Consider the following 27,172-nt stretch of genomic DNA (forward strand, 5'->3'; position numbering starts at 1 on the left):
GGCACGCTTGCGCTCTGCACTGCCACTGCCACGTGAAGAAGTACACAGTCGCACATGATGATCAAACAGCTTACATCTGCAACACAACACGTGGGATCACCAACACAAGCGAGCAACAGAGCACATGACGATCACGGACATGAAAGCACAGGAGATGGAAGTTCTGATGAGCTTAGAGTCGTTTCTGTCGATTTCTTGCAGTATCTGAGAAGCATTCTACGAGCTGTAGCCATCTCTCATCTGCATGCTGTATGTGTGTAGCACTCGCCGGCGCATCTCTCTCGATGCCCTTGTGCTCATGTCATCAAGTCGTAAGAAAAGCATCTGTGACGACGCCCTGTGAGTCTCATCGTCCATCACCCCTGCCAAGTAGCCTCAATGGGCCACATGACGACCGAGTGGATGTTGGGAGAAGTGGATATGTAAAGTGGTCGAGTCAAGATTTAGACCTGAAAAAGCAAAGAGTAAAGCAGTCAGCATGTGCCTCGAAAGAGTCAGGGGAATTGAGGAGCATGACTTACCCAGTTCCACTCGAGGTCGTGGTAGCGGGTCGGGGCAGCACCGTTGGTGATGTCGTTCCAAGCACCGCCGGCGAAGTCGAGGGAATTGTCCTCACAGCCGCCGCAGCTGTCGACGACGGTGACGGTGACAGTCTTGCCGGTCTCTGGCAACGTGGCACGGATCTGCTTGCCGCAGTATGGGTTGTTGTTCGGGTTGGTGCCGATGACAGCGGCCGCGTACATCTTGTGGCCAATGGCACAGACGTACTCACCCTCGGAGGAGACCTTGCCGCAAGCACCTGCAGAGAGAAAGGAGGTCAGTTCGCTGCTGTTGGGCTGCAGTGGTTCGAGCTAATACATACCCATGCCGGCGTTGTAGTAAGTCAGGTCGCCGGTGATGGCCATGGCGGCGCCGAGGGTGATGGCAGAAGCGATCATCTTGGTGAACTGCATCTTGACTGTGAAGATGGAGTGATAGAAGTGTTTGTGTGTTGTTGAATGTGTTGTTGGATGGGTGGAAGTGGTGAGTGGTCTGGGTTGCTGGTGGTAGTGTGTTGTTGTGGTGGAAAGAAGTTTGGGTTGAGCCAGCAAGAAAGGGGCCTTTTTGTGGTGCGCCTTCGGAACAGAACGGCAAGGAGTGGGCCGTCACAGGCAGACTCATATGCAAGATTATCGTGTGTTTGCTGAAGTGAAGCTCGACGCGGAATTCACTCTTTGACCTTGGGTCCGGTCACATTCAACAGAGTAAGGGCCAATGCCTGTGTCGCGTATTTAGAAGTGATGAAGTCGATTATATGTCGCAGGGCGCACAATATGAACCAGGGTGGTATAGCAGGCTGGCCTCAAACTGCCAGTCGCAGCCATTTGAGCTGGTTGAGTGCGAGTATCCTTGGCAACGTTGTGCCTAGCCATTTTGGGTCAACGGGAGGAACGCGCTCAGTTCACTTTGAGCATACAGCGCCCACTGTGAGCAGTGATTTTGTCGAGCGAGTTGTAGACAAGGTGCTGTAGATCCATCGGGCCACGGAGACAGCAGAACATCGGTTCCCAGGAGCAGCCAAAATTGCGTTTGGTTCGCAGCAGCGATCAGCGGAGCCCGGCAGGAACAGATTGACAACTCTCAGCAGTCTCAAAATCTCGAGCGGCGTATCAGACGCTTTGCGGCCACATCTGCTCCAATGACGGTAGACTTGACGGGATATAGTTCCATCTGATCATCCTGAAATCCAAAGTGTTGCGATCCAACGAATGCATGTTCCAGAATCAACACTCAATAGATATCAGCTGTAGACAGATGCTTTGCTGATCCACCATCAGCCGTATCATCGCCTTCTCTCGAACTGCCCGCGGCGTGGCTACTCCTCCACTCCATCCTCTTGATCAGCGATCCAGTTGCAGAGACCTCCGGGGAGTCAAAAGCGACGGGCCTTCCGATTAAGCGGCAGAGAAGACGAACACAATCTATGTTGGCTTCCAAGCAAAACATCATGAGCTCAACCCCCTTCCACGTCTGATTCGGTTGGCTCGTTCAGGACTGCATCTCGACGATTTCTTGAATGGCACGACTGCGTTACCAGGTCTCTAATCCGTGCAAGTTCTCAGAGCTTGAGCGCCAATACTTCATTCCGGCACAGGTTGCATCGTGAACAGTGGCCCCCAGAAACAGCGAAATTCCAGCACAGAATTTGGGGAGGCAAGAGTGCGCCGGGGAGGTGACCACGACATCGCGCGTCGAATACATGGCCAGTGTGCTTGATTCATACGACTTGAGTCTTTCGGTATGCATCATTGGGTGTTGGGTCGCGCTTGAGCGCCGCGTGTAGCGCCGGCCGTGAATGTTGAAGCAGAGGTGAAGTCGGAGCAAAGTTCAGCCATGCATGTGGAGTGTGGAGACGCCCGACCATCGCAACTTCCGCCAACCGCTCTCCGCCTGCCTTCCTTTTGCAGCCACAACTCAACGAATGGATTGTTGATGTGCAAGTACTGAGGATCAGACACAGTCAGAACAATATGATAGCAAAGAATGAGCACGAGTTTATGGTGGCTGAAGTGCCTTGTTGAGAAACGTCGCGTGGGCTGAAGCCCGAAACGGCTGAGAGCACGACAGGAGGGCGTGAAGTGTCAGAGTCTCCCAGCCTTAATATATTAGCTGCATCATAAGGAGTTTGCTGTCTTCCTTCCGCTCAAAAATGAATAGAGCAAACGATGGAACACCTCTGACGCAGAGGAAACGAGGAGACGCCTGCCGAATACCCTTCGCGATCTGGAGGCCAATGTCCAATATCTTCATTTTCATTCTCATTACTCCGTTCTGTATGCAGTATGCCGTGCTGTCTTTCTCTTTGTCCCATCCGTACAATCCATACAAAGTCGTTCGTCCTTTATCGACAAAAGAACAGCAAAAAGAAAAGGCGATGATCTGTTCTGTACAAACGATCACACCAGCCGGGCAGCGAACCGGTATGTAAAGCGCCTGAGATCCAGACATAGGATGGCAGCTGATGAGGACGGCCGGCGATTATCCAACAAGAAACAAGTCGGAATGAGGCAGGCCCTCATCTACGCGTATTCAGGCGCGCTTCCACCAGGCAAGGCTTGCGCCGAGCTGGTAGGCATGCCTCCATGACCGCCGTCTCTCATGACTTCAAGAGTCTGAGGGAAGTAAGGCTCGACGCCCCAATTTCTCAGGTATGCTCCCGTCTTCTCAATGCGCTTGATTTCGCGCTGCACGCCCCAGCTGTCGCCTTCCTCGCGGAAACGACCCTTCACGACGTCGACCATGGCCTCATCAAGACGTCCATAGAATGCCTTCCTTTCCATAATGTCTTCCTCATCACCATTCTCTAGTCCTCCGTGGCTGTTGAGGTTGCCGCCGAGCTTCAGCAGCAGATCGAAAGCGTATCTCGGCCCGGAGGGAAGGGACGATAGGCGGCTGATGTCGGGAAGGAACTTCAGCATGCAAGCGCTGAAGGAGGGCGTAGGAAGGGAATCGTTGAGGTCGTCTTGGAGACGGTGAAGGTCGAAGTTGACGATGGTGATCTTGCGGTCCAGCTGGGCATTCAGTGTGGCAGCCGCGTGGGTGGGCGAGGATGCGTGTGACGCTGAGTCCATGATTTGGGCGATCGCGGGAGGCACGTCTGCGAAATTATGTTAGCTTTGAGTGTGCATTGAAGGTTCCGGCAGTCCTGGCATGCGCCATTGAGCTGGCTTGTGGTCGTTTCGCAACGAAAGTCACGGGCGAACGCCATCAAGAGCGCGACCAACACCTTCCCACACTCACCTGGTCGTAGCCCTCGCTTGTCAATCCAAGCATGCACTTCATTCTGCTGCCTCTCCAAGCTCGCAATGTACGCTCTCAAATCCGCAATCTCGCTCTCCAAACCTTCAATCTTGTCACTGTAAGGTCGCACCGCCTGGTTGAACGCCTCAATCAGCAGATTCGGCGCAGCAGCATCGCTCTTGCCAGCCTGCGGTGCATCATATCCATTACTCGCTGCCCTCGTCCGATCCGACAGATTCTCTCTATATCCACCACTCGCAAACGCATTCCCGGCCTGCTGGTTCGCAACCTCCACCGGACGATCGCGCCTGCTGTACATGTCTCCTCCAGACGTCTCCTTGCCGAACCCGTCACCTAAGCGCGGACCCTTCTCGCTGTGCGCGCTGGCAGGAGGACGGTCGTAGTCGTCCCCGGCAACAATGGCTCGATCGCGGGGAGGTTCCGAGTGGGCGTAGCCCTGGTCGTCGTAGGTCTTACTGTCGTGTCGCGAATCGTAATTATTGTCGACGTAGGATTGCGAATTGGAGCGACTGCGACTGCGGGAGAGGCGTTTGAAGAAGACCATAATGCGAAGCGCAAAGAGTGGCGCGCAACGAGAAGAAGAGAGGGGAAGCGAAGGAAGGGGGAAGGGTGTGCTGAGAGTGGACAAGGCGCCTTTTCCCGTGGTCGAAGCTTAACGAGTTTCGGGGAGGTTGGACGTTGGGCGGATGTCTCGATGGAACGAGGCGTCGGAAGCGCAGCAGCGTGGAAGCGAATGGATGATTTGGTGGGAGCAGTGACGCGGTGCAGGCCGTCTTTTGGGAGAGGTTGGGCAGAAGCTGTGAAGTCGGGTGGCTGGAGGCAAGCAAACGACCTACTTTGGGCGACGGTGACACGACGACAGGGGAGCGCTTCGTTTACGCAGTGATGGTCTACGGAAGCACCGCCGGAGTGGATGGCTGCAGCGTTGCGATGCCACTTGATATCGACGACAACGCTCTGTGCCGTGGCCATTCGCTCTGCCAACGACGGTGGAGTCTCCAATGGCCGCGTGGTTCGGCGATCGGCAAGGATGACGAGCGGGAAAGGAGCTGCTTCCGACGCGGCCATAGCTTCTCCTGCAACTTCTCGTTCAACAACTTCATCTTCCAAGCACGTCCATCATACTTGCACGCATCTCCTGCAGTATCCATGTTGCCTTGGCGACTCGCACTGAAAGCTGGCACAAGATTTGCAGCGCACGTGATCGGGCAAATGGAGAAGATGGGGCAGCATCGACTATGCACCTCGTCTCGCTCTCCAATTCGGTATTCATTGCATGCTATATCGAACGTGTTCCACCTCAAGCACTAAGGCACAGCTCTCGCGCGAGAGTCGCACGTACGATCCACCGAGCAGTGCGAGCATTCGCGCCCGAAGCACGTAGGGAAAAGACATCAAAGATCGTAGCTTCTCAAAAGCTCCACGTCGACCGCCCTGGCATCTCCTCCTCGGTCTGAAGTTGCTGATGTTTCGCAACAGCTGCGGTAGCCCGAGGAGCAATGCTTCTGTAGCTACAGTCGTGCCACGAGCTGCGAGCGCAGAGCTTTCCTGCAGTATCAGCTGCTTCAGCCTCTGGGACGCCAGCAGCCCGATAGCCAGAAGAGGTGGCAGGTACAAGGTGTAGATGGTAGTGGGAGTTTCGGCCCAACATTAATATGTCGAGCTGAGTACCAGAGGCGATGCGCTCGGTAGTTCCATATTCTAGAGACGACTTTCTCGACACTTGATAACTCGAAGAAGAGCAGCAAAGCCCCGAGAAGCCGGGTTTCTCCACCTTACGGTGAGATGACTGACCACGATTGTCAATGCTACATCGAAAGGCCTGGTGACGCTCGTGCGGTTCCAGATGACTTAGGGCTCCTCCCCAATAATCACAACCTGACTTGAGGGCTTCAATAACATCAGTCCATGTCCGACCATGCACTTTCAATGCTGGTTACTATGCACAGAGCTCAGCACGCCTGAATCTACGGACTTCGCCACCGCGATGACTTCGCTACTTTCCACAGATCTCCCTGTGCTTCGGTGCAACTTAGGGCTACTCATGTGGCCACGACCACACCGGAAAAGCGACATCAGGCTTGGGGGCGTCCGATTTCGACAAATCCATGGCCGACAGATGTGCTACAAGCTTAGTGCATTAGCGCGTACGCAACTTTGTTAAAGAGACCAGAGGGCCACAAGGGCCAGTCCAACTACCAAAAGTTAAGGCTACACCTTTGGAAGACAGCATCTCCGATGGACCAACCCATTCCCGATAGCCTTTGATTCGCCTTGAACATTGACGGAGAAATGCAAGTAGACTCAATACCTGTCGTCGAGCAGTGTCGCCAAGGAAGACAATTGTTCCGGATAAGCTCATGAAAATACAGACAGTTTTAAATACCGTCAGACCCCGACTCCCTCTGCGCTCCGACTGACCGAGTAGCTTGTTAATGCATAGTGTCTGTTGCATGTATCTTCTTTAAGTCCGGTCCGAGTACCATGACTAGACAAAAGTCGTGGCGGCGGGGAGTGAGAACCCTGACCTTAAGCATCATGTGGAAAGATACGCACTAGCTGCACGTCGCACCCTTTATAGTTCGAAAGTCTGAGTCGAATAGTACTAGCTTGGAGGTTGCCTTTTGTGACTTTAGTACAGCCCACGGACAACGGTGGACGACTAGACATCTGGCGGGATCAATCGTCCACTAGATTCGCAGGTCTACCAGGCTCAGCCCTCGACCTGGCCTGAGGTGCCTTTCTCTTAAGTAACCAGCATCGAGTCACACCCTATTCAGAAGTCTGATGTCACTGACATCTTTTCTACCAGATACGGTAGCCAACGTGAAGCTAGTTCTTGGATGACGAAAAATCGATTCAATTGGTTTACGATGAGGCTAATGTCACTATAAACTTTATAGTGCTGGACCTGCTACGCAACAACGCCTAACCCCGCCTACACCCCTTGATCTGTAAGCTACGGGCTAACAGCTTACTACACGTCAGGCTGCAGAGTCTATGCTTAAGCTTTAAAGCTTCGAATCTACCTGGCATCACCCCTTGCATAGCATTAAATGGGACCAAGAAGGTTCCAGCGTATGAAAAGGTTAACTTCAAGCGGGATCAAGAATGGCATGTGTGTCCCTGCCCTGGCGTTGACCGCCGTAACGCAACAGACGCTGGAGATCGTTCTTCCTTAATCGGTATTCCGGCATAGTCAAGCCTGATCAGATGATTGAACTCAATTCAAAGCCTAATCCGTACTATCTTCGGACCGATGAAGGCTGCTCGAGACGGTAGTAGAAGGCAATCTTCGGAGCTTAGAGTCCTTTCAAAAGCTTCTCTGTGTATGGAAACCCTGAGCCTACGGCATCTAGTGATTCAGAGGAAGATGGAGGTCGTCAACTCTAATGGCATTCATTCCACGTCACTCATGTTCGGCGCCAAAGTTCCTGACACTGACCCAATTCCTGCAAGTCCTAGGTCGCTCAAACTTAGGCGTTTGCGTGCCCAGCTTAGATTGTGCGATATCTATGTTAGCATGACAAAGAATTAATTGACGCAAAGCGTCCATGTAGTGTGCTAGATGAGTCTCGGCGTCGTCTATCCAGCCACGGAAATGAGGGCTCTTTGTCGCGAGAATAGGCAACGTTGTAGCAAAGCCCCTGGCGCAGATAGTCGACACAGGGAAGCTGATGAAACAGAACAGTGTGGCTTCAAAGCCCGCTCCAGAGGTGCCAGAGTGCGTGCACAATTTGCCACTGTGTCTCAGGCGGGAGGCGAAAAGGGCAACGACTCGCAATCTCGAAGATGAAGACAGGACATTTGCATTTTTGGTAGCGACCTAGGTCTGAAGTAGCTTCAGAACCAAATTCGTACAGGTTGTGACCGGCAAAGGGCGATTCGAATGCCACTCTCTCTGTACTAGTTTACACAGGAGGGACCAAACAGGAGGGAAATTAGAACTCATCACAATACTCGCAGTCTCGACGGTTGCATTCGCTTAGCCCCAGTGCAACTTGTGACCCGCAGCTTTCATCTTCTTGATCCACTCACTGTTCCTGTGAAGTACCTCCCATGCCTCAACTGACGCCGGCCGTTCAACGACGTCTACTGGCTTGGGCGTTGTCATCGTCATCTGTCGAACAGCCTCTCTGGAGATCTTTTTTGCAGCTGTCCACTCCTCAAAGTCGTCCCATCGCATGCACATCCGATGCGTCCGGAATTCTGGGAAAGGTGCGCTTTGTCCTTCTTGCCAGACCATGCGGGTGGCCTGCATAGACGGCAAGCAGGTCAGTTCCTGTCTCAAGATGTCGAGGCAGTGGGTAAAGTGATCCCAATGGATGGCGTTCAGTGGCCTTCCTCCTCCGCTACATGATAGTCAGTAAGAGCTTCATCTCAAGCCTTTAGGGTCGAACCTTACAAGTAGTAATCAAAATTGATATATGCATTTTTCCGCATTTCGTTGAGGCAATGAAACACATGGTAGGCGTGATATTCCATCAAATACTTGTTTGGGTCATCTGGCCATTGCACAGCTGACTCGAGCGGCCTGTCCATCTTGACAAGCTCTTCTTTAGTCAAGAGAAGATATCTCGGCTCCGAGATGGAGTCCCATGCCTCGTCTACGACTGGTGACGGGTCTTGGCGCCAAATGTTCGTCTTGTTGCCCCAGAGATCTCCTCCGAGAGTCGTGTATTCAACGCGCGGGCGAAAGCCATTGTAGAGTGGAGCTATCGTTCAATCAGCATCATTGGCTCGATTTTGATTGTCCATTCATGGAGACGGAGACTGTACAGTATGCGTCCACCGCTGCTAAGCCCTCGATGAGTGGCTTCCCCACAAATTTGTGCGCATAGGAACGAGTCGCCAGAAGGGTCGTTAAGACGCCGAGTGACGCCGACAGCATACAACACCACGGTAATCGCGTCCGTCTGCGCTGAGTGGCCTGTTGCTCTACGACATCTCCATTCACTGAATGATCGCTTTCGGGCAACGCACGATACTGATGCTTGTTTGTCGTGAGGAAACCCATTGAAAAGGTCGTTGTCGCGGAGAGCTTGCGAATCCGGCGTCCTGGCAGTAGGATGATATAGCAGCCACGACCTTTACGACCGGATAGAAGCTGAAAGTATCACAGAAGCTATTTCGTAAGCCCCACTCCGAACCTCGCGGGACATGGCACCAGCGGAAAGAGAGTACAACGGCGCGACTGTCGTAGATTTGAGCCCCTAATCAGTTGCGACGTGGAGATCGAACGACGAATCGATAGTATGCTTTCCTCACAGCAAAGAATGCAACGCTAGCATGGATCTTGAGCCCAAACAACGCGAGCGACAATTCACCCCAAAGCAAAAAAATGGCGGGACGTATGCGCTCTGTCGTCGTCTTACCGTTTCTGGTACCCGCGCCGCCCTGGTTATGAATGCCGCGCTAGAACATGGTTGATACTGCATTCTCCAGCAAGGCAGCGATGAAGGCATTCGTGACGCTTTAGCATATTGACTTGATCCTCACCTAGAGCGGCTTGCATGGGCGCCCATTGTTAGGGCATTCAGCCGTGCCCTAAGGATTCGTTTCTCGCATGCAGAATAAACACCTTCTGGGCTGGGATAGCCGCAGTGCGAGGGATAGAGCAATCCGCGGTCTTTTATCGATTGTGGAAAGAACATGTCAAGCTTTGTGGGGCCCCAGGTCATCCCCGCGACAACGTGGAGAACCTCAGGTGCAATATCGACGCAACGGAAGCAACCATGTAAAGTCAATTTGCGATCGGTACGTGACATCGATTGTATCGAGTACCGCTACTTTCAGGCATACTCTCCGCCGTACAACGCAGCACTACAACGTAGCCGAAGATTTTACTTGGTTTGCAGGCGGTGATTATCCCTTCTTTAAACCATACCGGAATCTTGAAAACACAGAAGTAAAGTCAGATACGCGAATTACGGATACTCCATGGTAGTCCCAGTCCGTGTCTGGAATTGAGCCCGGAACTAATCTCTCTACGCGGAACAGAAGTTGCAATACCGGTTGGGTATTATCTCTAGAGTTCACTTTCTAACGGACGTGCTATATTTTGGGAAAAGCAGTATAGCGCTGAAAATTCTCCCCGAAACGCGGTATGCGCTCTTTGGTACACCATAGAACATTATCTTGGCGATGTTCACTAGTCTCATATCGCAGTAGACGCTCGACATAACTTCTCCCGTCTGTTGGGAGCCGAGCCCAAAATCGATAATATGCCCGTAACGATCCGAATGAGCGAGACGACCAATGATCCCACTCCCGACTGTCTGTCATGACGCCCTACATATCGCTACGTCGATCTCAACACCGGCCTGACGGCGGATGCACTGGCCTGGCAATAATTAGCAGTGGTTCAGCACTTAGGGCAGTGCAGTACGAACAAGCAGGCGATCACATCGCATTCCACACAAGATACAGGAATAGGATCAGTAGGCCAGGAATACGCTGCATGTCTTGATTGGAAGGCTCGCTTGCAGTAGCTCCAGCCCTCAAACACGATGAGGGCAACCGATGAGTCGACGTACCATGTCGCGTTTCTCAGAAGGCATATCCAGTGAGGGAACTCTACCCAGTCTGCACAAGACGATCATGCGGACGACACAGACTTCTGGCAAGGTGTTCCCCACCGAGAAGTGCTCCGAACGTATCATGCTTCGGTCGATGAAAGGTAGATATCAGCCGGAAGAATATATAAAATATCTCCAAGTCATCGTGTGTTGATGGGTGTCAGTGTGCTCAGCAAGTCCTCCTACATTTGCACTACCACGAAAGGGAATATCAGTCTGTGCCTCGACTTCACCTGCACCATGCATTTAGCTGTACTCCTCGTTGTAACCGCGGCTTGCAGTAAGAATAAAGATATTATGCACAGGGCGCACTGATAGCAGCTAATACGATTCCACAGGTGCTGCAGTACTGCCAGCACGGTCGCCAGACACTGATGAGGCTGCAGCGTACAAGTTCTTCTCCGATGGACCGTACGGAGGCCCCATCAAGGAAGTCGCGAATGTCAAGCGGGCGAAAGATGAAGCGGCTGCGTACAAGTTCTTCTCCGATGGACCGTACGGAGGCCCCATCAAGGAAGTCGCGAATGTCAAGCGGGCGAAAGATGAAGCGGCTGCGTACAAGTTCTTCTCCGATGGACCGTACGGAGGCCCCATCAAGGAAGTCGCGAATGTCAAGCGGGCGAAAGATGAAGCGGCTGCGTACAAGTTCTTCTCCGATGGACCGTACGGAGGCCCCATCAAGGAAGTCGCGAATGTCAAGCGGGCGAAAGATGAAGAGCCTGCGTACGGGTTCTTCTCCGATGCACCGTACGTAGGCCCCATCAAGGAAGTCGCGAATGTCTAACGAGGGCATGATGAAGCAGCGGCCGCCAAAGGGCGACCGCGAGTCGAAAACGATTGAAAGATGAGCGGTAGCCTTTCCCGTTGTCGTTAGCAGCCCGAATGATGTTTTGGAAATAGAGAATGAGGACACTCTTTTCGCCGATGGAACATTTGCGAGAAGAATCAAGCAAGTTATGTACTTTGTTACCCGACTCTTAAAAGATCGTGATGTGAGACCTTTCTTCCTCGACCACTAGCGTCGTGCGAGTTCGGTGGCCAATCGCCTGGATGAGTAAGACACTATGCTCCGAGTTGCAGACGTCGGCGACAGAGCCGGCATGGTGAAAGTTTTGTTGCGATTCTCGGGGCGTAACAATGTGGTGGTGGTCGTTCAGCCGAACTCGGACTCGAATTCGCGACTGGCGCCTACCACGCCGCTGGCCCGTTCCGTTCCGTTGCGTCGAGCTGTCTTCCTCTTCCTCTTCCTCTTCCTCTTGACGTTGGCATTAGCCCCCAACCCAACACCTCTATTCCCCCGCCCAGCCATCTTCAGCACGTCCACCCCACTCGCACGCGTCTACTGCGATATCCATGCTATCTTGGTAACTGGTGCGGAGAGCTGACAGCGCGTGATGGCGCGTCGCAACGACAGGTAGGATCTCGTTCGCACGAACAGCATGTCTTCATCATCTCCACTTCAGCGATGTTCTCTATCCTGCAAACGCGTCGCACTACTGCTTCATCGCCCTTCAACAGTGATTCTGCTCACAGGACAGTTTGCTGAGATTCGCCTGAAATATACCTCTTCAAAGACACCTGCCTACTCCGATTCAGGGAACAGAACGTTGGAGAAGTCTAGATCTTCTCGAGAAACGGTGAAGATCATGTCGCAACTTCTCCACATGCGCGACAAGATGCTGGACGTTTTAAAATTCGATTTACGGCAGATAGTGAACTGAAGCCAAGACGTCCACCCGGAGAGCGAAACAAGCTCCCCATTGATCACCTTCCACACCATCAACGCAACCTGCCTCGACCCACTCGTCCTCCGCTTACACGACCTCACTCCAAAGACATTCTCACAACGCACCGTCAACCCAAGAGGCGGAAAACATGGTGTGCCAAACAGGGTATGACAGAAGACGAGGAGCGTGGCTTCAAGGAGATCGAAAATATATGGGAGCGACTCAAACTTGCTGAGATTGTGTATGACAAACATGGCACTCCGGTCGTGTCAACTGGCAGCGGTGTCGAAGAAATAGAGGAGGGCAAGGAAGAAAAGTAAGAACGCTTAGCGACTGCTGCGAACTTGGGCGCCAGCAAAGTCCTGCGTTGCCTGCAGAGCTTGAACACAACCCCGATATATGTTCACGAGATCGATGAAGACGGCTATGACGTGAGCGGTTATCGCCCGTCTACTTTGGACAAGGTCTTGACTGAGAATCTGTGCCGCTCATTGTGCTGGCACTTGGAAGCCGAGCGACTCTTTGAATCACTTCACAATTTCGGAAAGTTGAGTCCAAGCCCAATTTTGGACTGGGTCAATGAAGGAGAAAGCGCGTTCGCACGTGCTCCGCCAGGCGCGATATACTATTGGCCTGGCGCAATGCTCCAAGCCCACCTGCGAGCCACTCTGTACTGGCACGAATCTCCCGATGTCTCGATCGATGTATTGGCCAGGTTTCAGGGACGCAATTTGACGAGATCTCTCACTGCCATGGTATGCACCTCTTCGCAAATCAGAAATCACTGCGAGCGAAATGAATCGTACGACAAATTCCTTGGGTTGGAGCTCTCCCGTTTACAACGCGCAATCGCCATGCTCTGGCATCCCATCGACCCAGACGCTCTTCCCCTGACGAAGGCCTACATAGAAATGCGAGCACGCAAGAAGAACTCAAAGGAAGCACGCGCCCTTACTAATGCGAATATCCCAATAAAATCGAAGTTCGACCGCGACGTTATCCGCGCGTCATACATCCTCCTCCTTCAAGACGAAGAACAACAAGTCGATCAACTACTGCAGAGCATTCCGATGAGCGTCACTGGATTTGAAGCCCGACAGCGACGCGTGAAGCTATTTGATGAATATCATCACGATCCTCGCTTGCAGAAATTGCATGAGCAATGTCCTCGTCTGGAGAAGATCTGGAATGTGCTGAATGAGAGGAAAGCGTTCTATGAGAGTCAGATGAGACAGGCTGAAAAGATGAGAGAGAGACGTAAGGCGAAGGAGCAAGAGGAGATGGCGCTGGAGAATCCTTTTCAGGGAGAGAAGCCTGCGAAACAGCCTGCGCGATACCAGGTTGCTAAAAGGCACCAGGAGCTCCAGGCGCATAATGAGCGTCAAGCACAACAACGGAAGGATCTTCCACTTCATGAAACGCGGGTCATAAAGGTCATTAAGCCTGAGAAGGAGGAGGAGGAGGAGGAGGAGGATGATGTCGTTCGCCAATGAGTATGCTCGGTGGTGTATCAAGCCTCGATCGCCGTCTGATGCTACCGATAGGACATATGTAGAGCTAGAAGATCCGCTTACGAGCAGATGGCATTTCACACGAGTGTGTAATGTGAAGCAGAGGACATGCCGCGACTGGCATTTTACTTTCACACCCGAATTCTGTTGAGTGGAGATCTCACTGATCGCAAATCATGACTGCTCATCTTAGTGGGCAGTAAACTCCTCAAACGATGCCGCCCTCAATGTGCATCAGTCACAAAGCAGAGGCATGCCATCGATGAAAGTCGTACAAGCATACGCACACGCGACGTGTTTTGCCAAGCTTCTGGTCAGATGTGGGTCAAGCGGTAAGAATCATCCGACCTCACGTCTTCGCCTCCTGCCTTCATCAATACCATTGCGCAATGCATCAATTCGTGGCAAGAATGTCGACACCACGTCGACTGCTTACCATCGCTCCGCGGCTGTGGCGTTGCGAAGCTATCTCAGCTCGATTGGGGATCCGATTCACGCACTCTGCAACCCCTGCAGTGCATCCAGCACATCCTAAACGGCATAGAATCGATGTTTTCCGGTACAGGCTGGCCCCCAAATTCGGCAAACCCCGTTTCAACAGTGGCGATGAGATCTTGGAAGCGTCAGAGAGGACCAAGATCTATCCCAAAGAACCACGAGCACTTCTACAAACCTCCTACCACAAGATTAAGCTCCTCCCTTTTGAAGAACAAGCGAGTGCCGCCGCAGATGTCGGCGCGAGCAAAATTGTACGCTACTTGCAGAACCTCGATCTCGATACACGGAATGAAGTTGTCACTTCACAACTCGCAGACTTTTTGTGCTGGCACTTGGAAGCGGAATATTCGCAGCAGATCCCCCGCACAGATTCTGCTGCGCCCGAGTTCTCTTCTCCTGTGACAGAATGGCTCGATGAAGCGTGCTCGCGATCTTGGCAGAGCTGGTCCAGCTCAACGGACTACTGGGCCACCAGGGTCCTCGCCTCGCACGTCAAAGCCATCATGTACTGGCACATGGACTTTACCTCGGCGGTCCGCATTGTAGAGCGATGCAACGACCATATGCACACCGGTCGAGCTATAGGCTACTTACACGACGCTCTCACCACATCATCTCTGGTTACGGATCCGCACAATCGGTCTTTGAAGATATCTGAAGAATCTTTCAACCGCTATCTGAAGATTGCCAATTCCGAAGGCCGGCACGCCGTTGCTATGCTGCATCATCCTACGGCGCCCGATGCACTGCCCCTCTATCGCTTGCATCAAGCTGCGCCGCCGACGATTCCTGGCAAACTTGGGAATTACCATGCACGACCTGAGCAATACGCGAGAGCTTCTGAGCTTCTTCGGGAACAGGGAATGGAGGACGAAGCCAATGATATGTATCAAGCTTGGGATGGTATTAATGGTGGAAGTGCGTAGTCATGCTCGGTCTCCGTGAACAGAATACAAGTAGTCCAACACGGCCAACAGTTGCGATTGCAGTCAATTCCAAGCTCGAAACCGGTTGCCAAGGTCAGCATACAAGTGTCAGCATTTGATACGCTCAACGAAAAGCGATACATTGTCCAACATTGCTGGCAGGAAGTTATATGACGAACGCACACCAGCGAAAGTGCCAAACCGGGTTTTGGGTATCAATTGCTGCTGGCGAATAAGGCACTTAATGCTGTCAGTCTTGGCTACCTGGTCTGCAGTCATGCCGTCTGCATCCCGCAGACTTGAAGGAAAACCAATTCTCAGCAATGTGTAAACAGCGCAGAACGCTCCTGCTCGTGCCGCATCATGGAGGAGCAGCTTGGTCTTGACTTCGGGAGACCAGATCTTGCAAATGTATCTTTTGCTGGAAGTACGACATATATGGGACAAGTCCATTTGCAATTGTACATACTGCACATTGAGCTGGTCGATCCGGCAGTTCCAGAGCATTCCCGTGCCGAAGGATATTTTGTAAGATGATGTTGCAAGCTCGCGGAGTCCATACGACCAAAGGTGAAACTGGTCATAGTAGTGTTGATCGTGGATGGCCGTCCAGTACTCATATGCAGAGGACATCAACTTCGCCAGGAACTTCCGGCAAAGAATCTCTCCCGGCTCGATGTTCTGGGCGTTTTTGATAACGTAACAGAAAGCATACTTTCGAAGCCGGCTTCTCCAGACGAAGGTAGGATCTGTCTCCTGGTCTTTCATTCGTTCGTGTACTTTGACACGTGGATCGTGTTCACAATCCCCCAACCGGCGTCTTGTGAAAATATAAAGCCTCAGCAGTTCTGATTCCGTCCACTGAGTTTGAAGCAGAGCAAGACCGATATCCGAATGGGAATACAGCAAGCCGGTGGTCTTGATGCTGGAAAATGCTCTCGACTGCAGTGTCTGAAGTCCTCCCTGGAGAAGGTAGTCGCGCACAGACACGTGTGCGAAGGTCACTTGGAGATACATCTACCAGGCGTGGCTGGAGGTCTGAATCCCTCTGTATACACTGGACCTGGATGACGGCCTCGAGATAAACCTTGAAGAGTGGGTCATGCGGGGTCTTATGAAGTGCAAGTAGGCCCAATGAGAGCCTCTTCACTTTCTCCAGCCACTGTTCCATCTCGATTGGAAAATGCTGCGTATCTCTCAAGAATTCATATTTCGGAAGGCCGGCAACATCTGGTCTCAGTGCTAAGCCAGCCTGAAGTTCTCCACATGTCAGGGGCCGAAACGCAGAGGACACCCAGCTGAACACTGCGAGCAGAAGCCTAGCATCCAGGACGGACAACCTTTTCAGCAATGTACCGTAGAGTGCAGTCAGTCCTGAGGGCAACCGTGCCAGCTCTTCTAAGAGAGCACGGGCCGTAAGGCAAACATCGCCGAAGTCATGCTGTATCCTCAAGAGCTCATCTGCCGCGAGAGCTGCCCATCTGAAGGATCCCTGGCATTTTTGCAAAAGCTCAATCACCAGCGTAGATCGGATGCCCTCTTCAAAGTTCCCTAACTGGACATTCAGTTGCGCTTGAATGTCTCGTGAAGTCTGAGTTTTCAGATCAATATACCGTACCAGCTTACGATCCACGTTGCCGGTAGGCCTGCTCGCAATACAGAGGGAGATCTTGGGGCTACTGCGAACGACACTTTTGAGGAATGTCCAGACAGCTTGCCGCTCCTCAGGCTTGCATTCGTCCAGGGCATCAATCAATATTGTGATGGGACACTGCGCTGTAGTGCTCAACGCACTGGTCCTCAATAGACTTTGCAGCTCAACTTCCGTCCATTTCCAGGAGCCCGTAGAGTGTCCAGGGCTTCCGTCTTGTTCGCATCTTTTTCTGAAGTCGGATCTCTTCGAGAATTGTACCATCGTCCGGTCATCGGCGGCAAGAATCTGGTGAAGCAATGCATGTAGCATCGCAAGCAACGAACTCTCCCATCCTACGCCTCTCATGAAGAAGAAGGACAAGTTATGTGCCTGACTCTTGCGCAGCGCCTTTCGCACTAGATCCAGCATGAGCGTCGATTTTCCAGTCCCGGATTCGCCTTCGATGTACAGAAATCCGGCATTATGCAGCCATGTTTTATAATCTTAATGATCGAGGATCCAATCACAGGTTCCGGGCGTTTTCTCCTGTAGGCCAGGTCTGCTTCGCATATTGGATGTTGCAAGGGATCGCAAACATTCTCTGTAGCGTCAGCCAGTCTTTCACGTGGCTCCCAACAAGCGCGCTTACGATTCGACCAGAATATCCTTTCCTCCCTCTTTTCTCGAGTCTCGGTCTCGAAGTCGTACTCTCCCTCTTCGTCGGTTTCCTGTTGGTCTTCGGCGCTCCTCACTTCTCCGTGAGCCTCCGCTTGGCCGCCAAAAATAAATACTGAATTCTCGATGTGATTGGCCTGGATCGCGTTCTCGTTCTGCGAAAACCTGCCAGTGTACGTGCGGGCCATCGCTGCCAGCGTGTAAAGGCCTAAAGTTCGACCCGCATTCCATCAAGCCACTTGTCTAACGGTCTCTCGGGCCAACGTGGCCCGTAGAGCTCGACGTCATCTTTCCATGCTGTGTAGCAGTGGTTTACGACTGATTGGTCCCCTGCTTCAACGTGGCAGGTCACGCTTCGCAGTTCTTAGCCCCACCAAGCTGAACGGAATTGTCAGTAACCATGTACCGCACCATATTCCATTTGAGCTCAGCATCTCTTTCACACTACAGCAAGACACGGCCGAAGCTGTGGGTCTAGCGATAGCTCTCGCGGGACTTTTTAATGATGCAATCGAGTGTTTCCAGTACTATTCCATAGGACGAGACTTCAAAGACAGCCTCGCAACAGAGCAGATCAAGCTGCACAACGCCGAACTGCGCCTCTCACGATGGGGAAAGTCGATTGGGATATCGGGAGACATCCGCGACTCCTCGTCAGTGAGGACACCAGGTTTGCTCCCTTCTTTCAACGTGCAAAACCTACGTGCCGGGGCGGACAAGCTTGAGCATATCATCGCCCTGCTCAAGAAGGCGAACGTCAAGTCTGCCAAATACTCCGCGGGCCAGGCAGGTAGACCAAGTGGCATTGAGGATAACCCAAGTGCAGTCAGTGGCACTGCAACCAAGCTTCTCACAGATATGCGTCACATCTCGATCGATCGCATGACCAGACAGTTGAGGACGAAGACGAAGTGGGCGCTCGGTGGCCGCGAGCAGGTACAGCAATTGGTCAGCAGCATTACAGAACAAGTCAAAGATCTCGAGGACCTATACGCCAGTCCAAGCTCCCCGCGCGACGTTCTGGCAGACGAAGAAGTCAATGGAATCAGCCCGCAACGCGAGACTATTGCTTTGCTGTCAGAGTCTGCAAGGAGCCGAGAGGTGCAGGATACAATACTTGAAACGGCTCTGAGGAAGAAGTTGGATGAGTTGGCACCTAGCCGAAACACTTTCTACGCACACTACAACGGGCATAACGATAGCTGTGTGCAGAGTTCACAGATTACGGGCGGTTGTTTCATTATGGGGGCAAAGAGTGCCGAAATCTCGCCTCCTGGGCAACGGCCGTAGCTAGCAATGGGATCTTCAATTTCTGGCTGAAGACCACTTCGAGACGCCTCTGACGACCCAAACATCATTGGGAAGTAACCTGATGACTTCTCAGACTCCTTCTGATACGCAGTATCCTTCACTATCACCTACTGGCGAGGGGTCCCTCAGGCTGACGTGCCCTCTCAATCCAGTTTACGGATCGAAAATTGGGGAGCTTGCTGGAAGCTGCCAGTCGAGCGTCCAGCCCCGATAAGGCATTGGTCCAGTATAGTCGCACTCATCTCGTATAGCCAGTTCGAAGAGCATGAGGAATCGGTGCCAAGGTAGTTGCGCGGCAGACTCATGGGCTCCATAGCCGGTGTCGTAGTGTACCCAAGTGAAGCAGTAACATCGACTGCAGCATGAGAGCGAAGTGTCTCACACAAATGCAATCAACTATGCACTGGTATGTGTGCATATGAAGAAAGCTGCGACGCCAAAGCCTACTCGCGGGCTTAGCAGTCAAGTGACCGTCAATCAAGTACCAGGTTTGAGATATTTCATGGCTGTCAGCAGTCGCAATAGCATCAGCAGCAGCCTGGCTTCGGCCACCGAAACTTGAGACTAGGCAGGGCGTGCGGTGGGCGCATCGAAAGAAGCGTAGAAGCAAGCAGGTGAATACAGTAACGACCAATTTCACAGCCATACACTTCCCCTGCGACGAAATCCAACCCCGTCCCCGAATACTCTCTATCCCTCACCCTCCCCTTCCCTTTTCCCCCTCAACTCCTTCACCCACCCACAAATGCATCGCTCCACAACTCCCCCCAAAATTCTTTTCCTCTTCAATACACGCCACTCTAAAGCGATAGATCTCCTTCGGAGTCGGCAAATAACCACACTCCTCCCTATTATTCTTCGTATTGACATATGATTTCGCAGCTTTGATAGCGTTACACGAGTCCGTAGTCGTCCATGGGGATTTCCAAGATTTGGCAATTTGCAAGAGCAGCGCCAGTCGTGGATGATGCTTGAATCGCGGGGGTTAGTAGAAGTGACTGCTGGGGTGGAGGTGGTTTTTAAGTACCTTGTTACCTTTAAGCGTAGTGTAAGTAGAGTGAGAATGATCGGCGGTTTCATGATAGGGTGCGGATTCCACGCGGGCTTTTTGGGGTAGGTTAGGAATCGCTCTTGGGATAGTTGGGATGAGCACTTTGCAGAGAGCATGCCGTATTTTGGAACATGCCACGATCGGAAGCTTGATTAAAAAAAGAACTGTGTAGACGAAAACGAAAGAAGACGGACGATTGAGAGTTCGTGTCCGACTGCATTCGTATGTCGCTATGTCCAGCAGAAGTTGGGAACTCTTTCATTCGGGGCCGGCCAAAGGGTCTCCGTTGCGTATTCGACCAGCAGCAGTATATTCTTGCAATAGCAGTTTTGGGTCTTCTCCGGGAGGTCTTGATCTTGGTGCGTGAAATGCCACCCCCGTCTCACGTTGCCGTCCTGCTCGCGAGAATATATTCGTGTCTGCATAACAATTGCTTTTCTTGTAGTAGCGAGATCGATCAAACTTCATTCCGAAGTCTCGTCAAAGTGCGTGTTGGGGTTTTCTCTCCCTAGTCAGTCTTTACCCCTCTCCTTGGGGCTCGCATTATTCTGCTTGTGAAGCTGCAAACTGCGCCCCACGCGCTGGAGTGGGGTTCAGACACGATATACCAGAACACCAACAGCGATGTACTGTTGGCATTGGCTGTTAACCTCATTCCCAACGCGACGCTCTAGGCAAAGAAAGCCCTACCGGGGGTCGGTGAATGAAAACCATCACATCCGCATGAACTGAGAACCTCAGACAATTGTAGTCTCTTTGAAATCAGCAATTCGCATTTGCATTTCCATATCACGACATTCTACCCTGCGAGATCTCCAAATCATCGCTGTTTCCACCAAGACCGTAGTCCACGTCCACCATACTCTACAAAGGCTTTCCACCAATGAAATCACTCCACCTCCTCACCTCCTTGGGAATACCTTCCTTCTTTGGCAACTTCTCACTCATACACTGCGCAAACAAAACGGCAGTCCTTGGCTCCATGAAAAGCGGATGACCAAAGTCCACAGCATTGCGACGCATGACATAATCCTCATCGGTCATACTGCTAGCCCTCCTCTTGGCCAAGTTGAAAACACCACGAATATCATACTTCTCAAAGACCTGTCGAAGTTCCTGCTTGTTGTCCTTGGGGAACTCAATGACTTCGACATTGACAGATCCATCCTTGGAAGTGCTCTCAAGGTGCTTCTTGATTTCGTGGTTGGCAGCGTAGAGCTTGTAGCCGAGAGGGTTGAGGTAGTCGACAATCTTGCCGAGGTCTTCGGTTTGAGTGTCACCACCGAAGAGGAGACCCTCACCAGGTTGAGGAACACGGAAGTTCATCATACTTTGTACAGCAGTCCAGTAGGCCTCAACGAGATCAGTACCGAAGCAAGCCATCTCACCAGTGGAAGACATCTCGACGCCAAGGTATGGGTCAGCACCAGCGAGACGAGTCCAAGCGAATTGAGGAACCTTGACGGCGAGGTAGTCGCGCTGGACCTCCATGAGATCGACGGGCTCTGGAACATCCTTGCCGAGAAGGGCACGAGTGGCGACATCAATGAAGTTGGTTCCGAGGACCTTGCTGACGAATGGGAAGGAACGAGAGGCACGCAGGTTGCACTCGATGACCTTGAGGAGTGGCTCACCACCCTCTGGGTTCGCAGCAGAGATGATTTGCATGTTGAAAGGACCAGTAATCGACCAAGCCTTGGCGACCTTTTGAGCGATCTCCTTGACACGCTCGATAGTGCGCTTTGGCAGGTTGGCAGGAGGAAGGATCAAAGAAGCGTCACCAGAGTGGACACCAGCGTTCTCGACGTGCTCAGACACCGCGTGAACGAGTAACTTTCCATCGTGTGCCACACCATCGCAGTCGATTTCCTGAGCGCCCTCAATGAACTTGGTGATAACAACTGGGTGGTCACCGCTGACTTGGCTGGCCGCAAGAAGCTTCTCCTCGAGCTCTTCTTCAGAGCGGATAACAGTCATGGCCGCACCAGAAAGGACGTAAGATGGACGGACAAGGACCGGGTAGCCAACCTGTTCAGCGAATGCCTTGGCATCGTTGTAGTTGGTGAGTTCCTTCCAGGCAGGCTGATCCACTCCGATAGATTCCAAGATTTGCGAGAACTTCTGCCTGTCTTCGGCCTTGTCGATATCCTCGGGGTTGGTACCAAGCACCTTGGCCTTGCCAGTTTCCTGGAGCTTGAGGGCAATGTTCTGTGGCAGCTGGCCGCCCACAGAGACCACAACGCCGGAAGCACATTCCATTTCGTAGATATCCATGACACGTTCGTAGCTGAGCTCTTCAAAGTAGAGACGGTCGGGAACGTCGAAGTCTGTGCTGTACGTCTCGGGATTAAACGGCACGGTTGTTAGCATGGGTACAACAAGTGTAAGATGGGTACAAGTATCAAGTGTTTGTGTGAGTGAAGTGAAGAAAAAGTGAAAATCATTAGTGCCTCCGACGGTCTCTCCCTCGCCAGCTATGTCTCTAGTGACGCTCATGACCAGACAGATCGGCAGTTATTCAGAAAAAGATGAACCCAGATGAAGATATTCCATGTGGTTGCCAGTGTCTCCGACATTCCCGCCAGCCCATCCATGCCCGGAGTCACCTCCATGACCAGGCACAGACGCAAGCGTGCAGAGAAAGGTGGAGATTGTCCAGAATGATGCGCAGGAATGTGTTGCTCAGATGCATTGCATGCATCGTGTAAGACGTTGGACAGTGGACAGTGTCCAGGTGTTGAGCAGTGTAGTCGTGACTGGTATATCGTGTAACACGTTGAAGAGTGTCGACTCATTCAGCCTGGTTGAAAGAGTCGTCGTCGTCCTCATCCTCAGCTTGCTCGGCAGCCTCAGCGGCAGCCTTGAGCTTCTCCTGGTGACCGTTCGTCTTGCAGTGACGAGTGAAGTTGCTCTTGTTGGCGGACGGCATATTGCAAAGACCGCAGAAGAATGGTGACAGGTGCTTGTTCAGCATTCTCTCGTGCTTGTCGGACACCATGTGGTCATCGTAGACCTGCTTGGATTGGAAAGCGATACTGCAGTCGTCGCACCAGTACTTCTTCGCTGCAATGTCTCTCTTAATACGGGCTCGCTGGGTATCGGCATGCATCTTGGGATTGAGCTTGCGTGATTTCTGAACGCGGCGAACTGAGGCATCCATGTAGTCGGAGTAGTTGGTTTCCATCTGCTTGTGATGCCAGTTGGTAGCATTCTCCGCCTTCAGTTTGATGCGTTTGGCCTCACGTGTCTCGCCGAGTGCCTCGAGTTCTTCTTGTGTAAGGTCAAAGTCGCCGCGGATGCCTTCATCGAGTGCGCTGTGTGAACATAGACCGTTATACTCCAGACTGTGGCGGTCCCACGGGCAAATATGAGACAGGCCGAAATCTCGCCCGCGGCGCTTAAATGCCCAGAAGACGTAGGAGAAGACAGCTTCGAACCCAATTATAAAGAGGCGGTATAGTGGGACGAGGATAAAGATTGGTCTTGGTATCCAGCAAAGCATGCCCTTGTGTATAATGACGAAACCCGCGTCGAGAGAAGCTGCGACGTAGCGCGGGAGAAGAAGGAAGTTATCGTATTGTTGCATACGCTGTCGTGCACCCTGTTCAAAGGACGTCGCGGATCCGATGTAGACTCTGAAGCGCCTGCCGGGTTTGTACAGAACGAGCAAGTAGCAAGACCAGATATCCTTCAGAAAGTCTTCATTGGTCGGGAGAGTCTTGAAGAAGTCGACGGTAGGCAAATTGGGTCCAACGAGTAACTCGTACAGGCCAGGTGCAAAGGTCATGCCAGTAGTCTGGGCAGCAGCTTGGACACTGTCTAGGCTTGTGAAGTAATGATCAAAGAGCGGGTTCTTGTGTGCCATGTCCGTGCCTGTGAGTACGCCGAAGAACATGTTGCACATGAGCAGGAGCATTGCCGCAACTGTGGCGGTGGTGCCAGCCATGTTGGCGGCAGTAGATTGATTGGAGCTGTGCAACGTGTTAGACGTTTCAGCCAGGCGGAAAAGAGCGCTCTGTCCTTACTCACCTTGAAACGAGTGTATCTGCGCTCAACGTGTGACACGTTGGATAGTGTCCGGCGCTGCGCAGCGCGCTGTATTGATCTTGTGGCGAGTGTGCGGCGACGGTGGGATGGTGGTGGAGGGAGGTGGTGGTGGATGTGCGACGACAAGTCCGCGAGAAGAGCGTCAGGGTGGAGGTACAGGACCACCCACCACCTTCCTGCCATGTTGTGGAAGGTGCTCCAGGCAGAAACCTAGTGAGGGAAGGCACGTCGCGGAAAGTGCGCCTTGGTCCATGGTCCAGTTCATCCAGTGAGCGAAGTCACGTCTGGCAGGTGCTCCGAGCAAATATTCCGGCAGGTGGCGGGAGAGACGTCGGAGACAGCGTGCACAGTGGGTTATGGGCTAAGTGAGGGATTTGGGGGTGGGGTGTCAACTGAGGATGGACTGGATACTCGGTCGCCAGAAGGAATGCCTTTCTCCGAGGACAGAAGTGTTTTTCTGCTCACCATGTCGCCACCAGGCACAAATGCGAAGTGGAAACACGACGAATCGGAGATGAGACAACCATCTAGCGACGACGAGTAGAAAACGAAATAGTGTACTCACGTTAATCATAATCGTCCTCTTGCCCTGCTCCTTTAGCGAGAGCGTAGCGTTCACAGCACACCAATCGAACTCAACCGAGCTTCCAATACGGTAAACACCAGATCCAAGAACGATAATTCCCTTGTCGTCGAAAGTTACATCGTGGCTGGAAGCATTGTAAGTCGTGTAGAGGTAGTTAGTGTCAGCCGGGAATTCAGCAGCCAGAGTATCAATTCGCTTAACCCAAGGCTTGAGGCCAAAGTTCTTGCGGCGGGCACGAACTTCGTCTTCAGTAGAGTTGACAGCGCGAGCGATCTGCTTGTCGCTGAAACCTTGCTTCTTAGCCTTGAGCATGAGTTCCTTCTTGACGCCGAAGAGAGATCCGATGGCTTCGAGTTCCTTGGTGGTGTCGACGATGTTTTGAATCTTGTACAGGAACCACTTGTCAATCTTGCTGAGATCGTGCACCTTGTCGACAGAGTAACCCTCGTGGAGCATAGCTTGACCAACAGCGAGCCAGCGGCGATCGGTGGGGTTCTTGAGCACTTCATCCAGATCCTCGAACTTGTCACCCTGGAGACCATCGAACTTGGGATCGACTTGACGAATAGCCTTTTGGAAAGATTCCTCAAAGGTACGACCGATAGCCATGACCTCACCGATAGACTTCATGGAAGAGCCAATGTTGCGGTTGACATTCTGAAACTTGACCAAATCCCAGCGAGGAATCTTGGTAACGATGTAATCCAGCGAAGGTTCGAAGTTGGCAGTGGTGGTGCGAGTGACGGCATTGGGCAGTTCAGGCAGAGTGTGACCGAGACCGATCTTCGCAGCAGTGTATGCCAGAGGGTACCCAGTAGCCTTGGAAGCGAGAGCAGAGGAACGAGAGAGACGGGCGTTGACCTCGATGACCCTGTAGTCGAGTCCATCGGGCTGGAGAGCGTACTGAACGTTACATTCTCCAACCACACCCAAGTGACGAATGATCTTGATAGCAGCAGTTCGCAGCATGTGGTACTCCTCATCGCTCAGCGTTTGAGAAGGCGAGACGACGATGGAGTCACCAGTGTGCACCCCCAGAGGGTCGAAGTTCTCCATGTTGCAGACCGTGATACAGTTGTCCGAAGCGTCTCGCACGACCTCGTACTCAGCCTCTTTCCAGCCCTTGAGAGATTTCTCAACCAAGATCTGAGGAGACAGAGTCAGAGAGCGAGCAGCCATGTTTCGAAGCTCTTCTGGGTTGTCGGCGAAACCTGAACCGAGACCACCAAGTGCGAAAGCAGCTCGCACAATGATGGGGTATCCGACTTCCTCAGCAGCCTTGAGAGCATCCTCGACAGTCTCGACGGCAATACTCTCGGCAATGGGGATGTTGATTTCCTTGAGGGCCTTCGCGAACAAGTCACGATCCTCGGAAGTCTTCAGCGTCTGCACGCTTGTGCCGAGCACCTTGACGCCGTATCTCTCGAAGATTCCCATCTCATCCATCTTCACACCCAAATTGAGGGCGGTCTGACCACCAAAGGACAGGAAAATGCCATCTGGCCTCTCTTTCTCGATCACGTAGGTGACATATTCGGGTGTGACTGGGAGGTAGTAGACCTCGTCGGCGAGCACGTGGGAGGTCTGGATGGTAGCGATGTTGGGGTTGATGAGCACGGACTTGATGCCGGCTTCTTTGAGAGCTTTGAGAGCTTGCGAGCCGGAGTAGTCGAACTCGCCGGCCTGGCCAATGGAGAGACCTCCAGAGCCGATGACGAGGACTTTGTTAACATCGACGAGGTCTTGTCCGCCGGCGATAGCGCCGCTCTCGAGGTATGCTTTGGCATTGGGTGCCACGTCGGCCTTGCTGGCAGCGCGTTTGGCGGAGCGGGCAAAGCTGCGGACCTGAGTCTGCGCGTGCTTCGCAGCTGGCTGTTTGGCTGTGCAGCGTGCAACAGGCTTGGTGGTAAGGGTTCGTCGAGCTATGCGGGGAGCATTTTGCTTGATGGAGGAGTGGAAGAGGTCGTGGTGCAGCTGGCGGGCGAATCGCCCACTGACAGCGGCGGCCATGGCGGACTGCAGTTTCAGCACCCGCAGGCTTTCCACAAGTGGTCACTGATGTAGTCTACCGCATTCCTGTCAGCGCGCAGTCAGGCGTGGGAGAGAGGACAGGAGAATTTCGAGAGGTGGAAGGGTGGTGCGATGGTGCTCTGATTGCGGGAGCTCGTCGGGGGAGGCAGAAAGCGGTGACCACACCAACGGCCCTGGGAATGCGCACTCACCTTGCGAAGTGAAGATGGTTGGAGCAAACACCATGGAGACGAATGCGCTCAGCGAGGGATCAGTGGGACATGCCACTTCCAGCGAAATGGCAGAGGATGGGAGAGGGAAAAAGGACGAAAAATGACTGGCGAAGCTCCGGGTGATGAAGGTTTTCTCAATGGCTCGTGCCAAGGCTGAGAGATAAGGAAGTTTTGAGTCACTGCTGACCGCTCCGGCCGATTGTCGACAAAGCACCACCCTCGTCTAACTAGTCGCCCGTGAAGATCGAGATGCATCGGAGGGAGGGTAGCCGTGGTAGTTGTCTATATACTCGTCTATTCACGCTTGTCGATTGCGATGGAGCTCTATGCAGACGTCGAAAAATTCCTACGCAGCTGACGCGAGATGGAGCTCTCCACGCCGACCTCGGCCAAGCAATCTTCACCATTTCGACTCAATTCCGACCTCACCTTCCCACGATCAGAGTGCGATTCAGCTAACAACAAGCGTCCAGACCCTAGCAGATTCTCCGTGCGCTAAATCTCACTTGCGTGCTAGTCGACACAAGCTCGTCACTGCAGTCGTGTTCGTTCCAACAAGTATCTTGACAATCAATTCCGCACGAA

At 52.6% G+C, this 27,172-nt stretch overlaps 11 protein-coding genes across 11 annotated transcripts; 4 read left to right on the top strand and 7 right to left on the bottom strand.

The window, feature by feature from the left end:
• Window positions 1-443: 443 nt before the first annotated feature.
• Window positions 444-953, bottom strand: RHO25_005656 (uncharacterized protein; the record flags this gene model as incomplete). The annotated part of the gene is made up of 3 exons (XM_065602685.1): window positions 444-449; window positions 522-799; window positions 863-953. The coding sequence occupies 3 exons, from the start codon at window positions 951-953 to the stop codon at window positions 444-446; spliced, it is 375 nt and encodes a 124-aa protein (XP_065458757.1).
• A 2,106-nt stretch (window positions 954-3,059) lies between these two features.
• On the bottom strand, window positions 3,060-4,345 carry RHO25_005657 (uncharacterized protein; the record flags this gene model as incomplete). Its single annotated transcript, XM_023596543.2, has 2 exons — window positions 3,060-3,637; window positions 3,781-4,345. The coding sequence occupies 2 exons, from the start codon at window positions 4,343-4,345 to the stop codon at window positions 3,060-3,062; spliced, it is 1,143 nt and encodes a 380-aa protein (XP_023452764.1).
• Window positions 4,346-7,786: 3,441 nt separating this feature from the next.
• On the bottom strand, window positions 7,787-8,692 carry RHO25_005658 (uncharacterized protein; the record flags this gene model as incomplete). The annotated part of the gene is made up of 3 exons (XM_065602686.1): window positions 7,787-8,153; window positions 8,207-8,516; window positions 8,581-8,692. The coding sequence occupies 3 exons, from the start codon at window positions 8,690-8,692 to the stop codon at window positions 7,787-7,789; spliced, it is 789 nt and encodes a 262-aa protein (XP_065458758.1).
• A 1,927-nt stretch (window positions 8,693-10,619) lies between these two features.
• Window positions 10,620-11,163, top strand: RHO25_005659 (uncharacterized protein; the record flags this gene model as incomplete). The annotated part of the gene is made up of 2 exons (XM_065602687.1): window positions 10,620-10,659; window positions 10,718-11,163. 2 exons carry the CDS (start codon window positions 10,620-10,622, stop codon window positions 11,161-11,163), a joined length of 486 nt encoding a protein of 161 aa, XP_065458759.1.
• A 1,110-nt stretch (window positions 11,164-12,273) lies between these two features.
• RHO25_005660 (uncharacterized protein) lies at window positions 12,274-13,599 on the top strand (the record flags this gene model as incomplete). Its single annotated transcript, XM_023596545.2, has 2 exons — window positions 12,274-12,422; window positions 12,462-13,599. 2 exons carry the CDS (start codon window positions 12,274-12,276, stop codon window positions 13,597-13,599), a joined length of 1,287 nt encoding a protein of 428 aa, XP_023452792.2.
• A 428-nt stretch (window positions 13,600-14,027) lies between these two features.
• Window positions 14,028-15,041, top strand: RHO25_005661 (uncharacterized protein; the record flags this gene model as incomplete). Its single annotated transcript, XM_023596546.2, has 1 exon — window positions 14,028-15,041. The coding sequence occupies one exon, from the start codon at window positions 14,028-14,030 to the stop codon at window positions 15,039-15,041; it is 1,014 nt and encodes a 337-aa protein (XP_023452793.2).
• Window positions 15,042-15,840: 799 nt separating this feature from the next.
• On the bottom strand, window positions 15,841-17,537 carry RHO25_005662 (uncharacterized protein; the record flags this gene model as incomplete). Its single annotated transcript, XM_065602688.1, has 2 exons — window positions 15,841-17,177; window positions 17,324-17,537. The coding sequence occupies 2 exons, from the start codon at window positions 17,535-17,537 to the stop codon at window positions 15,841-15,843; spliced, it is 1,551 nt and encodes a 516-aa protein (XP_065458760.1).
• Window positions 17,538-17,643: 106 nt separating this feature from the next.
• Window positions 17,644-18,639, top strand: RHO25_005663 (uncharacterized protein; the record flags this gene model as incomplete). Its single annotated transcript, XM_023596547.1, has 1 exon — window positions 17,644-18,639. The coding sequence occupies one exon, from the start codon at window positions 17,644-17,646 to the stop codon at window positions 18,637-18,639; it is 996 nt and encodes a 331-aa protein (XP_023452794.1).
• Window positions 18,640-20,575: 1,936 nt separating this feature from the next.
• On the bottom strand, window positions 20,576-22,081 carry ARG4_1 (argininosuccinate lyase; the record flags this gene model as incomplete). The annotated part of the gene is made up of 1 exon (XM_023596548.2): window positions 20,576-22,081. The coding sequence occupies one exon, from the start codon at window positions 22,079-22,081 to the stop codon at window positions 20,576-20,578; it is 1,506 nt and encodes a 501-aa protein (XP_023452766.1).
• A 421-nt stretch (window positions 22,082-22,502) lies between these two features.
• Window positions 22,503-23,657, bottom strand: RHO25_005665 (uncharacterized protein; the record flags this gene model as incomplete). The annotated part of the gene is made up of 1 exon (XM_023596549.2): window positions 22,503-23,657. The coding sequence occupies one exon, from the start codon at window positions 23,655-23,657 to the stop codon at window positions 22,503-22,505; it is 1,155 nt and encodes a 384-aa protein (XP_023452795.1).
• Window positions 23,658-24,146: 489 nt separating this feature from the next.
• ARG4_2 (argininosuccinate lyase) lies at window positions 24,147-26,354 on the bottom strand (the record flags this gene model as incomplete). Its single annotated transcript, XM_023596550.2, has 1 exon — window positions 24,147-26,354. The coding sequence occupies one exon, from the start codon at window positions 26,352-26,354 to the stop codon at window positions 24,147-24,149; it is 2,208 nt and encodes a 735-aa protein (XP_023452796.1).
• Window positions 26,355-27,172: the final 818 nt, after the last annotated feature.

Source organism: Cercospora beticola, chromosome 4 (assembly GCF_033473495.1).
Source record: "Cercospora beticola chromosome 4, complete sequence".
In the NCBI taxonomy this organism is placed as follows: domain Eukaryota; kingdom Fungi; phylum Ascomycota; class Dothideomycetes; order Mycosphaerellales; family Mycosphaerellaceae; genus Cercospora; species Cercospora beticola.